This window comes from Propithecus coquereli, unplaced genomic scaffold, assembly GCF_000956105.1.
Source record: "Propithecus coquereli isolate 6110/MARCELLA unplaced genomic scaffold, Pcoq_1.0 Scaffold80, whole genome shotgun sequence".
NCBI lineage: Eukaryota > Metazoa > Chordata > Mammalia > Primates > Indriidae > Propithecus > Propithecus coquereli.
Window position 1 is genome coordinate 7,912,955 of NW_012154174.1, and position 15,509 is coordinate 7,928,463.

General features: G+C 35.4%; 1 protein-coding gene across 4 annotated transcripts in view; it reads left to right on the forward strand.

Moving 5' to 3' along the window:
• The window catches only part of PPP3CB (protein phosphatase 3, catalytic subunit, beta isozyme), a 43,434-nt gene extending 30,204 nt beyond the window's left edge, over positions 1–13,230 (forward strand). Inside the window, exons 10-13 of one of the 4 annotated variants that reach the window (XM_012663305.1) lie at positions 4,045–4,129; positions 6,010–6,107; positions 10,919–10,948; positions 12,386–12,888. In XM_012663305.1, coding sequence (XP_012518759.1) covers positions 4,045–4,129; positions 6,010–6,107; positions 10,919–10,948; positions 12,386–12,564 — 392 coding nt within the window. In that variant the 3' untranslated portion in view covers positions 12,565–12,888. Of the gene's footprint in view, positions 1–4,044; positions 4,130–6,009; positions 6,108–10,918; positions 10,949–12,385 lie in introns of all 4 variants that reach the window. The other 3 variants (XM_012663306.1, XM_012663307.1, XM_012663308.1) reach the window with 3 other exon arrangements.
• Positions 13,231–15,509: the final 2,279 nt, after the last annotated feature.

Consider the following 15,509-nt stretch of genomic DNA (forward strand, 5'->3'; position numbering starts at 1 on the left):
TTATCAATATTTTTCCTGTCAATACGATAATTTATCCACTTGTTATATTATTCTTGCATTCTAGGAATGAAACAAATTTGATCATTAAGGACGCAGTGTAGTTTAATGAAAAGGATCAATGGTTTAGGTGTCTTGTCACTACCATTCACTAGCTGTGTATTTTTGGAAAAGTCACGTAACTTCTGAGGATTTTCTTATCCATAAATTGAGGCAATAGAGAGGATGAAAGTTCTTTTCCACTCAAGTTTTAAAGTGTTAAGCACCATTTATGACAATGTTTCTATGGGAAAATACACTGAGTTCCAGCTTTGAATACTAGAAATAGATCTCCCTTCACTGTTAACATGGCAGGTGCAATTATTCCTTATTTTTTCATTCTTCCACTGCCAAATATTAGGACTCTAAGAAAGATTCAAGAATATGAGTCTGGGAGTTTGCATGGAGGAATGGGAATGGTTTGGGAGAGAGAAAATATTGAGGGAATGGAGGAAAGAGGAGATTAGGATAGATACTAAGGTTTAGGATGGGGTAGAGAAAGAGCTACTGGAACTAGGTTTATTTCCCTTCCTTATTTGTATTCCCTGGTTTCTTCCCCCTAACTCCATCCATCTTTTCTCCTTTCCTTTCACCATGATGGCGTGCTTTCTGTTCTCTCCTCCTTTTCCTACACAGCAGTGGAACCATCCTAAGGACTGGGTCTGGGGAGAAATCTGACTTTAGAAAGAAAACTGGGTGGGATGGGGATTACTGTGGAGGCAGAATAAGCGTTTAGCTTTTCTGTGGTGAAAAAGAAAAAGCAGGATTGGCGATTTCCCAGTGGCAGGAGGAAAAGAGTAGTTTTTGTATATTCAAGGCTGAGATTAAGTAAAGGAATAAGACTCTTTATTGTTAAGTGATGAGTCTTTGGTATTCTGTATTGTTGTTTAATGTATATGTGGCGTTGTTTTTTAGGACAAAATTTGCATAAACACTAAATCTATAAATGCACATAGCATCCCTTTTAGAAGTGTAAGTTAATCACAAAAGAGAATTTTTGAACACTGGTTTGTATGATATTTAGAATGCATACTTTTTTTTAGATATTTATCTTTTGTCTTCAGTTTGGTGAAGGAAATATGTAATCTATATGTGTTAAGATTTTACTAAAATAACTTGCATTTCCTATAATGGAATCATGTATCTCAGCATTAGAAGGGAAGATACGGAAAGCTCAAATGAAACCACCCCAGCTGCCTATTGTAAGAACTATTACTTACTTTGAAATAATCTGTTGCTATTTTTGCAAAAAGATGTACCCCAAACTCCCAGATTGGATTGGGAACAGAAAGCACATACTGTTGCTCCTGAGTGTATGCAGAAGTACTACAATTCAGATTCAGAAAATCGTGCTCTTGTCATGGAATGTGGGAGGCTTAGCTTTTCCTGTGTTGGGAGTGGGTAGTTTTCCACTGAGGTAGTTTATAAAGTTACCTACATTTCTCTATATACTACAGATTTTGCAGAAATTGGTGTCCTTGAAGAACCACATGAGTTTGTACCTCATTTGTGTCATTACCTTTCACTTAACATACTTCCATGGGTGACACATTTCCTTAGGGGTATAAATATAAATGTGCAATTGTTGTTAGCACAGTCTTTTATCAGTCTTATGTGTTTTCACGTGTTTTATTCTGTCCCAATTATGTCTATTTTCATCAAATATTATAGTCATTCTGTCCATAATTTCTTCTGAACACATACCTTTTAAGAAATCTTTACTTTAGAGCTCTACCCAGTGACATCCCTCTTTTATTCACCAGATTCTACAGTACTACATTTTTCAAAATTTCAAATATGAGGGCCTTCATTTTTCTCCCTTTCTTTCTACATTCATTCTTCAATACCACTGCCAAGTTAAATCTCTATCTTTTTATTTGTCTCAACCACCTTTTCTCCATCATTCACTTCCTTTTTTCTGGACTCTCCATCTGAAGAACGGCTCATATATGGCAATAAAAAAGGTACAGACCAGACAGAGTAACACTGTTTTGAAATATGACTTCATAAGTTATCCTCATGTCCATGTAAGTTAGCACATTCATTGAGTAATGTATGCAGAGTCCTCTTGGGCCTTGTGCAAATTTAGTTTAAGTTTTATCGGAGTTGGTATTCAGTGTTTTTAGAAGTCATATTCCAAGATATCTGTCTTTCTGTGCATGGAAATATTTTTCCCTCTTTTTCATTCCTCTTGTTTTAAAATTTCATTCTTTTGCTTATTTGTAACGTTTTGTACTTTTCCCTGCATGATTAGGGGTGTTTGATTGTCCGTCTTATTTCCCAAAGAAATTTTACTGTGGACATTTACTTTAATATGATGCATGATGTGTTTGTAGACTGATTTAAAATTCTGATTTGTACAGTGTTTTTATATTTCTGTGTATTTTTTCATTTGAAATCAGTATAGTTTACATATCATTTGGTTTTACAGATATATAAATTAAGACTGAAAATATGAATGTATCTCGTTATAGCCATCCTCCCCAGACCCCTACTGCTTGCCCCCAGTCTACCTATTTTTAAAATTCTGTCAACTTTAAAACAAAATATCTATATTAATTCATTAGAAGAGAATCAAACTTACCATGTGTCCTTGGACAAATCACTTAATAAACTCAGTTTCTTTGTCTATAAAATGAGGAGATTGAACTTTGCAATATCCCTAATATCTCTTCAAATTCTAATATTCTGTGAGTCTTAGATTTTTAGTAATTTTTTTTAGCATCCTAAAAATACCTATTTAGTGCCATGGTACCCACACAGTTTTGGATTTGTAAAAGCTGTAGCTACAATGCTCATATTACCCTTTAGAAGATCATAAACATGGTCATGGAGCCTATTTTCCCTAAAATGTGTCTTTTATTTTTGTCTTTGAAATTGGATTTCTTTTTCTCTTTCCTTGCAGTCAGGTCCAGTCATCATCTTAGTTTTTAATTATACGTATTTGTGGGCTGCTTGAATTTTAAATGAGATGTTCTAGCCCAGAAGACTTACGGTGACTCAGACCTCTGTATACCTAAGGCCCCTTTTGATCTAGTGTCTTTAGCCTTTCTTTAACCTTCTCCTCAACCATAGTACTTCCATATGTGTGTTTTCATGATGTTGAAGCACAGCACTAAGGAACCACACCCTCGGGTCTAGAGTGATTCTAGTTGCTATATATGAGATAACAGGACTGAGGTTGTTGTTGTTCTTTCTGGGGGCCAAGGGAAGGAAGGTATAACCTTTGAGTCTTTCTTCAGCCGAGGATCCAGTTATTTTAGTGTATTCTATTCTGTAGCAGTGATAGCACAGCTAGAGATGAAGCAGTAGTGATCTGTTAGCCATGTTTTTCTTACTGCTTATGTCATACTCACATAAGGATGTAAGAGCTCGGATATACTTGCATGACCGTAGAGGACACCTGGTACATTACGTTGAGATATGCATTGTTGTCGAAATGCTGGTATGGTCCTTAGTTCAGGATTACCTGCATAGTAGTCCCTACATGCCATTATTTTTAGACCAATTTAGAGCAAGGAAGCTTATTCTGTTATAGTATGATGGGGTATTTTCAGCCTGCATGTTGAAGACTATTATGATGGTTAAACAGAAGACTACAGGGCTATTACAAATTCTTGTCTGTTAGTCTGCATGTCATAAGCTCTCATGAAAATTAAACAGAGACTATAGGATTATTATCAGTTTTTTGTCCTCTAGTTTGTAATACAAGTTGAGCTCAGATTTTTTTCCCATTGCTCTTTCGCTGAGTAGTCAGTAGTGTGAGATCATAAAGTTTGTGGATTACTTTTTATTTGTATCTTTATCAGACCCCAGTACTAGACCAGTGCTGAGCTAAACATTGAGGAAGCAAGAAATTTTTTGGCATGAGTTCATTTAGTCTCTTCCATGTGAGCTGGTGGTAAGGGACTTGGGATTGGTTCAGATAAGCGTGGAACAGACTAATAGAATAATGCAAGCATGAGTGCCCTAAACTTGAGCCTTTCTTTCTATTTATTCCATTGAAAGTAGGTTCAGCTGCAGCCCGGAAAGAAATCATAAGAAACAAAATTCGAGCAATTGGCAAGATGGCAAGAGTCTTCTCTGTTCTCAGGTAATGATATATTTTTCTTTTTCTTTTCTTTTCTTTTTTTTGAAGAATCACATTCACATAACTTTTATTACAATATATTGTTTATAACTGTTCTATTACTAGTTATTGTTGTTAATCTCTTACTGTGCCTAATTTGTAAATTAAACTTTATCACAGGTATGTATATATAGGAAAAAACAGTATATATAGGGTTCAGTATTATCAGAAGTTTCAGGCATCCACCAGGGGTCTTTGAAGGTATCCCCCTCAGATAAGGGGGGACTTACAATGGGAAACCACATTGTAGTGACAGTGGATGAACTACAGCTATACATATCAATACACATGAACCACAAGGATGTAATGTTTAGCCAAAAAAGAACTCTTAGAAGAATATGTATTAGCTACCTAGTGCTGCCTAACACATCACCCCAAACAACAGGCATTTATTATTTCACTGTTTCTGTAGGTCAGGAATCTGGGTATGGCCCTCATCTTCAGAGTCTCCACAGGGCTGCCATCGAGGTCTTGGCCCAGGCTGGGGTTTCATCTTGAGGCTCAATGGGCAGAGAGCCTCCAAGCTCACCCGGTTGCCGGCAGAGTCCAGTTCCCTCTGTGCTGGCTAGTGCTAAGGTTTTTCCTCCTGGAAAAGCCTATTCCTCCTGGCTGGAGAATGACTCTAGGAGCTCCCTCCAAATCTGTACTTCAGTTTCAAACACAGGCCATGAATGCTGCAGAACCTGGTCTCTTCATTTGGCCAGGCTCCCCTCCAGGACCTTGAAGCACCCTATTTTGGGGGGTCTGTCCCTCTCGAGGCTGTTTAATCAGCCATCTTTGGAGGAGAGACAATCACATTCTGTTTTCCATCTGCCAACCCCTAAGCCACTAACAGGATTAGTGGGGGATTAATGAGGGTCTGGGCCACCTGCCAGTCACTCCAAAGCGTGTTGCTCTGGGCTCTGAATTTCAGAACAGTTTAATAATACACCGTTGTCCCTGCCGCTATGCTCCCTATCTCAAGTTCACTTGGCAAAAAGATGGTCTGTGTCTGGGTTTAGAAGCGCCTCACAGGCCAGGAGAGCGGCTCATCTCTAAGTGTTTGGCTTGTGCAGTGTCCCCATGTGTGCCAGTGGCTTCACTAGTTGTCTTGTGGGTCAGGCAGAGCATGCCTATTTTCTTGATTATTTGTTTTGCAGAAATTACTTTTTTTGTACAAGTATTGTCCTGCTTGACGTCTAAAAGCAACATTATCACTCTTCCCGTAAAGAGTCAATTATACATTTATATATTGAAGAAGGGAACACAACTCCCTTTGAAACTAGGGTTTTTGACCCTTGTGATTATTGTTGCTCACCTATGGTATCTCTTGTCCTTATGTGATGAAAGCACTAAGTTTACACCTTGAAAATAAGAGCAAGATAAGAAGGAGGAGGCACCTTGTACAGAGTATTCCTGATGAACTTGCTCATCCATACAGGAAGTCCCTTTTGCTGTGGATTCAGCAATCCACAAATTGCCTTCCTGGGATTAATTCACCATGACCAGGTTTAAGCGTACAAATGAATAGCTCAGTCGTTGAAAATTTGTTTGCAAAACTGATTATATCACATATTTGAACTTTAGAGTATATGAAATACCATATTTTCTCAATTGTATGATGCCCATCAATGATAAATCTCACCATGTATTTAGTAAAGCTTTTTAGGAAAAATGACATATGCTTCCATTGTAAGGCCCATCCTCATATTCCACGTTTAGAATATGAAAAATGTATGTCTTGAAATTGAGAAAAATATGGTAATAACAATGAATGTCATAAATTGTATATATGGTCATAGGTCCTCTTTTAAACTGAGTGCTGTTTGGAAGTATTTGTTATTTGTTTTATCTCTCTGCTATAGGGAGGAGAGTGAAAGCGTGCTGACACTCAAGGGCCTGACTCCCACAGGGATGTTGCCTAGTGGAGTGTTGGCTGGAGGACGGCAGACCCTGCAAAGTGGTAATGATGTTATGCAACTTGCTGTGCCTCAGATGGACTGGGGCACACCTCACTCTTTTGCTAACAGTACACATAATGCATGCAGGGAATTCCTTCTGTTTTTTAGTTCCTGTCTCAGTAGCTGACACAGGCAGGGTGCTATATGATAGGTAGTCTCATTAATACCTGATCGGGGCAGAAAATTCATAGAATGGTTATTCCTTTCAGTTGAAAATAATGGTCAGTTCCTCACCTTTTCATGAAATGATATGGGAGCAGCTCATATCATAATCTCTGAAATATTTATTTATTCATTTGTTTGATTCACCCTTTTCTTTTAAAAGTCCCAGTTTCAGAATGTGAATCAGGGATATTCATATTACTAAAATGGAACTGTAATTCCAAGTTTCTTATTTTTAATTTTTTAATTTATGTAACTGTATTAGACTATGCTTATATTTTCAAATACTTAATTTTAGAGTTAACTGTCTGCTTGGGCCCCAGAACATTACTTATGCACTTCACTTGCCAAAAGATTTGTGCAAGGTTTTGTACCCTGGTAAATGATGCCAAAGTTTGTTTTCTGTGGTGTTTGTCAAATGTTCTATGTATAATCGACTGTCTGTAACATGCTGTTTCCTTCCTCTGCAGATGTAGCTGCTTTCCTAAATCTGTCTGTCTTTCTTTAGGTTAGCTGTATGTCTGTAAAAGTATGTTCAATTAAATTACTCTATCAGACACTTGTCTGTCTTTTGATGTAGAAGCAGCTTTGTAGCACCTCATTTTGGGGTTTGCTGCATTTGTTGCTGCACTTTGTGCATTCTGAACATGAATGTAACATTAGATATTAAGTCATTGTTACAAGGGGTTGAATTTAAAATCTGTAAGTCAAAATTCAAAGGGTGTTATTAAGTGTGCCTTTATTTTGCATGAAAATAAAAAGAATTATACGTAAAGCATTCCTGTAATCTGGCTCATTGAATATTTTATATTAAAAAAACTAACTTTTTTTGGCATAAATATTTGTGTAAATACTGGGTTAAGTTTTTGAAAGCCCATTACAGATTAAATAGAAGAGAGTGATATGAATTAAACCACACACAGTAATTCGGTCTAGATTTCTTTCCCTTGTGGTTGGAGAGCAAAAAATGTGATATGGAAAAGCCTGAATTTATATGTTTTATTGTAGCCACTTTTGACTGCCCTCCAAGGGTCGTTGTTCTATTAAAACAGGCAGCAGCAGATCTGATGTTTTTCCTTAATCATGATTAAATTTCTTTTTGATGTTGTAATTAATGACATTTTAAAAGAAAAATAGTAAATTTTAATTTAATATTTTGAATAAATTTAAATTAGGTTGACTTTTCACAATTTCATTTCACTCAGTCCCATGATAATTGTTTTTTAATAAAAAGAACTTTTTCCTATAGACAAATAATTTTTACTTGTAGCCTGTACATGTTCTATTTTATATGTTATTGTATTGTCCACAACCGCCACTGGTATATCTGAGTACAAAACTATGTTTTGAAATTTTCATTCTGAACGAGGGTTTTTTTTATTTAAAAAAAATCTGCTTTGATTCTCTTTACATTCCTTGCCCTCCATTTTTCTTGTTATATTGTAAACATTAGAAAAATGAGCTAAAAAGAATTTCATGAATATACATTAAAACAAATTAAGATCTTAAACATTCAATAAAACTAGCAAAAATGTTAATAGAAATGGATGAATTTTAACAGCTTCTGAAATGTTATATCCTTCTTCCTCTTTGTTCAGAAAAGAAAAAATGAGAAGGGTATCATACTTAAATAAATCTACATTATAGCCACCTGTCAATTATCCTTGGATATATTATTACTTTTATGTTGTATCCATAGTAAATCTTGCTTTCAGCTTTCACAATTAGCACCTGCTAATTACATGCTTTGTGGACAGCTCACCACTTGTATTTATTCTTAATTTGCACACAGCTTGAAGCTCATTCCTCCAGCTTTGAAACCATCCTCAACTGTAGGGGAGGTTTGAAAGACAGTAGCTTTGCTAGAGGGACTGTCTGTTCCCAGGATAGAATGAGTTACTGGAAGGAGCTGAGTTTAAGGGGTCTTATTTGGGAAACTAGATAGCTCCCACTTCTGCTAGTTCTTGATAGTGTGATTTGAGCATTTGGTTGAAGTTATTTCCCTAGCATAAGATAAACCCATTTTGAAACAAATAACAAAACTCATATGAAAGCTGTATCTGTGATTTAAAAAAAAAATTATCTAACATTTTAAATTTCAGTAGATATGTTTTCTGATGTTAGTGTGTATAACTGAGAGATATTGCAAAAGGAAAAATTTTAAATTCTAAGGCCTTGATCTTATTGTCAGAAAATAAAAATTGTCTTTTCAATAACTTTAAAGTTAATTTTCATAATATTTCTTGAGTGTTTGTACAGACTGCACAACTCTATTAGAGTTAGATTTTATGTTCATATTTATTTTACGTACTTTTTTTAATGGAAATTTGATTGGGAGCTAGCCAAAATAATGTTACCTTTACCAGAATCTGTATGGCAAAATATATGACCATCTCTATTTTAATAATGTAAATTCCTCTTGGTCATTTATTTTGTGTAGTATTGAGGAACACAGTTTGAGGCAGCACTACCCTCAAACTTACTAAGACCATGTCAAGATGCACTATATAGCTGAAAACAGAGGAGAAATAGTGCCTTTCAGATAGATTTTTGCAATTATCAGAACTCTTTCTTTCCAGCTTAATTTTTAAGCTTCAAGTGAACATCTTTCAAATCTAAGCATTCAAGCTTGACATGGTATGCATTTTGAGTGTGATACCCATTTTTTATTCCGGAAAGGATTTAGGATCAGTTAGAGGCCTCAGAAAAGAACGGAAAATATAATTGACCTAGAAAATGCTTTTACATATAAAATTCAAAGTGTGTAGAATGATTTCAAAAGTGTATTGTTACATTTCATAATTTGAAAAATTTATCAACAGACTTTTAAACTATTGATAAAATCAAATAGATACTAATTCTGATATCAGTTTTTATTCTTTATTACTATATATAATACAAGTTATGAGATGTTTCATGTAAACTGACTAATGTTATCACAGACTCTCTAAGACATTCTGATAGACATTTAATTTTTTCCCCTTTCAATTTTTGAATTATAAGGAGGAAAATTGTCCACATTTTGAGGAGTAGGAGTTCCAGGGGTGATCAAGTAGAGGTGGTTTATTTATCCCAGTTTTTTGTCCAGGCAAATTGTAAGAGTATTTTTCAGGTGTACAGGGCTAGATTTTTTTTAAGTAGTAATTTGTGCAGTGAGCATACAATAATTGTGTCTGCTTTGATTTGTAATATAATTTAACAGTTAAGGAAAATTAACTCTTTATTCAGTGTTCATCCTACTTCTTTTGGGTCCCCAGTTCACTTTATTCTCTGGTTAATATCAACAACATTTTCTAATTTAGCCCACTTCAAATCATTGGATTCGTCAGTGTCCTTTCACATTAATAATTGCTTTGGGTAAAAATTATTTCTAAATCATGTTTACTGCTAAAAGATAATTTCAGGAATAATTATTCTAATTGGCCTTATTCAGAAGAAGCAAAGTGGAAGGAACAGGACATTATTGTTACAAATATTCTGAGTGTGTACACTTCGGGTAAAGTGGAAAATGGGCAATATTGTGAGGCAGTATTGTTCTTTCCTATCTTATCTTAGGTGCTGGTTCTCAATGTGAGCTCTTTATATGATTTAAACCCAGAAATAAGCCAAAAAAGAATCTTTGACCACAAAATGTATGATTAAATATGTTGTAGTTCTCTAAATGGGCCAATGACAAGCTATACCAAGAATGCATTTCTCATTTATAATATGGCCTATATATATGTCTATAGCATGAAATAATTAGAATTTATTGCCTGTAAGACCTCAGTTTCATTCCTTAATCCCTCTTTATTTGGTAGATGGGTTTGAAAAGATACTCAGTAGTCTTTCTTTCTTCCCTTAAGAATTCAGGCTCTTAATTCCTGAAGCAAATTTGAGTTCATGATAAACTGGATATGAATGGATTTTTTTGAGGCTATAGATGTTAATATCTTTAGGTATTTGGAGCATCAATGTTAGAAGAGAAAGGAAGTTCCTGGTAGACAAGAGGGATCCTTTAGGTTCCCCACAAAGAACAGAGCTACAGGACTGTTCTGCTTAGACTAATTGACCAAATTTACTGCCCTAAAATTTCACTGTAGCCATATCAGATTTTGCAGCTTATGTTTTGCCTTATAAATTAGAAGTGACAGGAAAAGCAATGCTGACCCCTTTTAATTTCTATTGTAGGGAACCAACTGGTGATGAGTATTGTTTTTGTTAGACATGAAAGAAAAGACTTTCCTGTTTGCTTTTCTGCTACAATTCTATCATCATAATTTTACCCTAGAGAATTTTCCTGTGATTGTGATGGATGTGATATAATAAACATACAGGAAAATTCTAAGGCCATCAAAATACTGAATTCAAGATGGGTAATTAATATTGGATTGCATTTGCATGAGTGCTGAGATGTCTTTGTTTAAAATAGGTTTGTGTGATCTGTGCTCTGAGCAATGTTGTCATAGTGCTGTGTGTAAACTGTACTGTGTCAGGAATTGGGGGATTGGATGGGACTCTCTAATATGAGTACTACTTATGTTGAATTGTAAATGATGATGTAGTATGGGGTACTGTGATATTTTAAGTGATCATTGCCTTTTCTGCTGTACAATGTGACCCTTCTCATCTCTCTCATTCATTTTGCATGCCTCTGCTCACTTCTGTACAGCCACAGTTGAGGCTATTGAGGCTGAAAAAGGTACGATCAGAGTCCTTGCGCTGGGCAGAGATCTGTGGTGTGTGGGTGGGCTTCAGAGAATGTCCTGTGGGTGTGTCTTACTCCTAGCGTGCACAGCCCAAGATGAATCAGACTCACTGACTCATCAAGTTTAACAGTCACATTCCTCATTTATTTATTTTTTAATCACAAAGGCTGATGTCCATAATGACAGTCTGGTTTTTTTTTCCCTTTTCTGGTGCAATATGCAACCAGAATTTAATGTTACTGATTTCTTTAAGTATATTATGCTATATATTATAGCATTTAAAGTTGCCTGTTTTAATGGAAATTACAAAACTGATCTGAAAATAAAGATCTGTTCCATATTTTGCATGATTCTATGCTACTCAGATTTTTCCCCCCAAGTGAAACCCCCTCTAGATATAGGTATGAGTTTGTTTTTTACTCATTTTCAGTAAAGTACCTGACTGAGAGTGCAGGAACTGTCATTATAATGGTCTTTTTCTCTTTTTTTGCTGCAGTTTGGGGTATAGTTTACTGATAAGATTATATTCATGTATATTATATGTTGGCTTGATATGACACATTGCTGAATGTTTTGCTGCCCCAGCCATTGTTCGGTTCATGTGCACAGACTGAGTCCTAGCTATTGCACACATTAGGCAACAACCAGATCATAACTAGTGGTATGGCAGTCTTTTCTATGAACATTTTAACAGTGGAGGATGCATGATTCTAAATGAAGTGAAAGAGAAACTATACAATTGGTGGAGAATTGCCATTTATTTTGATTAGAGTTTCCAAAGAAGTACAGTAAATGACCAGTGAATTAAGGAAGACATTTCCTAAAATATGAAACTATATGCTTTTTGCTATCAGCCAAACACAGAAACACAGGCATTTCCTACCTTTTTCATTTCATATGAAATGTGGTGATGGGGTGATGATACCTTGACCGCCAAGATAGTTTCGATCTACTGTATTTTAGCTTATCTTTGCTTCTTTCTCCTCCCAAGCTCTTGGTACAGATGATCTGTATGTTGGGGATTAACCTTGTTTAGCCTCCTTACTTGCCCCTACTCTTGTTGCTACCTTATTGTGATAGTTACTGGTGATCTTAGGGTCTGAAGTAGGAGATAATTGGTGTAGTAGAAGTCAGACTGAGACCCTGAGAGGCTGATTTTGGGGGTAGGGGAGGGTTGTTTTTGCTTTTTTTTGTTTTGTTTTTTTTGAAGGCTACGCTAACACTGTCATCTATGAAACTATCGTGTTTGTATTTAGGTTTAAACATTTCACATTTTAAAGGGAAAACTTGAAATGGGGATAGGATTCAGTTAAAATTTAAGTGTTGCTACTTGCAGCTAATTTCTTTCTTCTTAAAAATCATTAATTATGTTTTTGAAATCTCAGAAATGTTTTTCAATTACTGACTTATCAAATTTGCATTTTGTTAAGCAATACGAGGATTCTCTCCACCACATAGAATCTGCAGTTTTGAAGAGGCAAAGGGTTTGGATAGGATCAATGAGAGAATGCCACCCCGGAAAGATGCTGTACAGCAAGATGGTTTCAATTCTCTGAACACCGCACATGCCACTGAGAACCACGGGACTGGCAACCATAGTGCCCAGTGACCCACGGCTTCCCAGGGACTCTCACATCTCGGGCCCCCAAATGGACAGATCACCCGAGGAGCTGGAGGGGTTGGCCAAACTGACTGTAAATGTCACACAGTCCCTCTGCAGAAACCATCGTGCTTTTGAAATCCCAACCCCTTCCTGGATGGTGGCTTGAGGGCCCTGGGACATGTTGTGCTATCTGATAAGATTGGGTCATCGCTGCCAATGTGGAGAGCAGTGAGCAAGGGGCTTGGGGCAATTTCCAGTGGAGGGCATCTACACCTCCATTTATGCTTGTGGTTCACACATTTAAGTTTACAAATGAGATTTCTTTTCCCCCCTCAGTAGAATTAGAATTTGTTTTTCAACCATGACTTCAAATGCAATTCTAAGAGCTAATGTGGACTTTTCTTTTTCCATGAAATATCTTTAATGGATGAATTAGCATGGTCTTAAAATACCTTTCTGAGGTTACTAGCTATATTTTGAATTGTGGGCAAAATGCTGAGAAACCCAGCATTACAAAATGCTGACCTCAGGTCAACAGTTCTTAAATGTGGCTAATTCTGTAACATAGTCTTTGTATTTTTCAATTATGAATGCATAACTTATAACTAGGCAGACTCACTTACTTGAACACAAATCCAAAAACTAATTTAGAATCTTTTTTGCCCAGATCTTTTGAGATTTATATCCCAGAGATTTAAAAAGAAAACCTCTAAATTGCAAAATTATGAAGAATTACAGAATTACTCATTTAAGATACTTTAAAAGAAGTTTGTACATTGTCAAAGTAAATTTTAATTCAAATCATGTCTGTAAAACTTGACGTATTTTGTGTATGCATGTTTTCATTTTGCAAATATTTAATATATAGACCTATGATGTACAGGTACGACATGTATAGGTTACCTAGATGTTATGAGAAATTTTAGTTTATTGTGAGTACTCAAGTTGCATAAATAGCCACCAGGATGATTTGCTGCTGGCTTTCTATCATTTTTATGTTTTAATGCAAAGGAAATTTTAAAACGTTCTGGAAGTGTTTTTGATTAAGCAATGCAGCCTAGAAACAATGGTTCTGTTCAATCATTCAGATGTTAGTGGAAGCATAAAAGTCAAGACTGCATGTTGAAATTTTTCTTTTGATAGTTACTGATCTGCTTGGTTAAACTAAATGGAACCATGTGCTAATTTTTCACAATTATCGACCTGTATTGATTGCCACTGTAGTTTGGTATTTCCCTTTACTTTGGTGGCCTGCTTCCCTCATGCCCTGGAATACAACTCAGAGCTCCAGGCAGCGGAACCATCTGTTGTTTTGTTTGCCAGAAAGTGCACCCTGTATGGTCTCCTGTCTAAGTTGGAAATATTATGCATGTGCAGGACTTTTCGAGTATTTTATAAACAGTAGCACACAATAAATTCCATGCATGGGCCGCTGCTCCTATCTCTGTGTTGGGTTTTATTTGGAAGATGCAGTCTGATTTGGCCTTTTGATGCAAATCAGAAAATCCTGTTAATAGAGCTGGAATATCCTTTGGAGAAGGTTATCTCGTGGATAGTTCATGGTGATTTGAAAAATTAAATTCTTGTCTTTATAAAATCTGCCTTAAAAAAAAAAACTTTTGTTATACTTGTTTTACATGTGCATTAGTAATTGAGCACTAGAGGACTTTGGATGCCTACTGTAGGCCTCCTAAATCTAATATTTAAGATCACTGTTTTTTTTATCTTTTAATTGAAAAAAAAAGTCATTGATTAGTAGTTTGTTACAGTAGTATTGGGAATTTATTGGTGTTTTAACAATAAGAAGAAAAAATATTAGTGATACTACATTTTCCTACCATTATATTCCTCTCTTCTTTGCCATAATCAAAATAAATATAGGATTTTGCAAATTGAGGGAAATTAGGAAATTGTTCAAAATTTTATAATAAAATAATTACATAACTTTAATTATAGTTCTTAACAATAATTACAATAAGATACATTATAAAGCATTAATTTAAATCAATGTATGTATACTTGCCTAATTCTAAGTAAGTAACAGAACTTCTCGAATTGTTATTACAGCTTCTGCTTGCTGTAATATTAATTTGCATAACAGTCCATGACTTGCCTCTAAAGTTATGATGCATTGCATACCTTAAAGATTCTTTCTGATGTTATTGTTTTATGAAAACTGTTCATTTCTAAAATAAGAGTTTAGTATATCAGGTGCCAGGAACTTCCTTAGCCCTTAGGTTCATTATTAGGGTTATATAGTGTTTGCGGGAATCATGGGTGAGCATAAAGCACTATTGGCAAACTAGAGGAAGTATGGGTTGATGGTAAAAATTAAGAAGAGGAAAATATGAGAAAGGAACGGAACTTTAAAAAAGTGTTACGCATGAAGAATGTATACCACTTTATCACCTAGTGCCTCACAGACCACTTCCTACTTGTTGAATAGGAACCTCTTTCTAGTCTTTCTTTATAATTAGTTTCACAACAAACGATTTATTAAGATTTTTAAAATACAGCTCATGAATGCAAATTGTGCATTCATTTTTCTAAATTGTAACTTTAAATATCTATCAGAGCAGGTAATAGTGATGGTAAAATGTAAGTTAATATTCAGCATCAAATTTTTTCTATGTATAGCATTCCTCTTTATATTCAAAGATGATATTTCTGAATTAGAAAAGTCAGTCTCTGACTTCTTGTACCTTCTTCAGTTCAGCCATGATTAACAGAACTCAAAACCTTTGAGGTTCTCAGTTAAATTTGTGAGGCCAGTTAAATTTGAAGTTGTCCTGAAACTTTTGCTCAAAATTATTAATCATACCTATTTTATTCAGGATTTTTGCTTATTGCAACTAGTTTTTCTCTGTCCACAGCCATTCTGCATAATGTTATGTAATGTTTTGTTGAATCCTTAACACTTTTCTTCCACCTTCCCTACTTGTAGTTTGTGC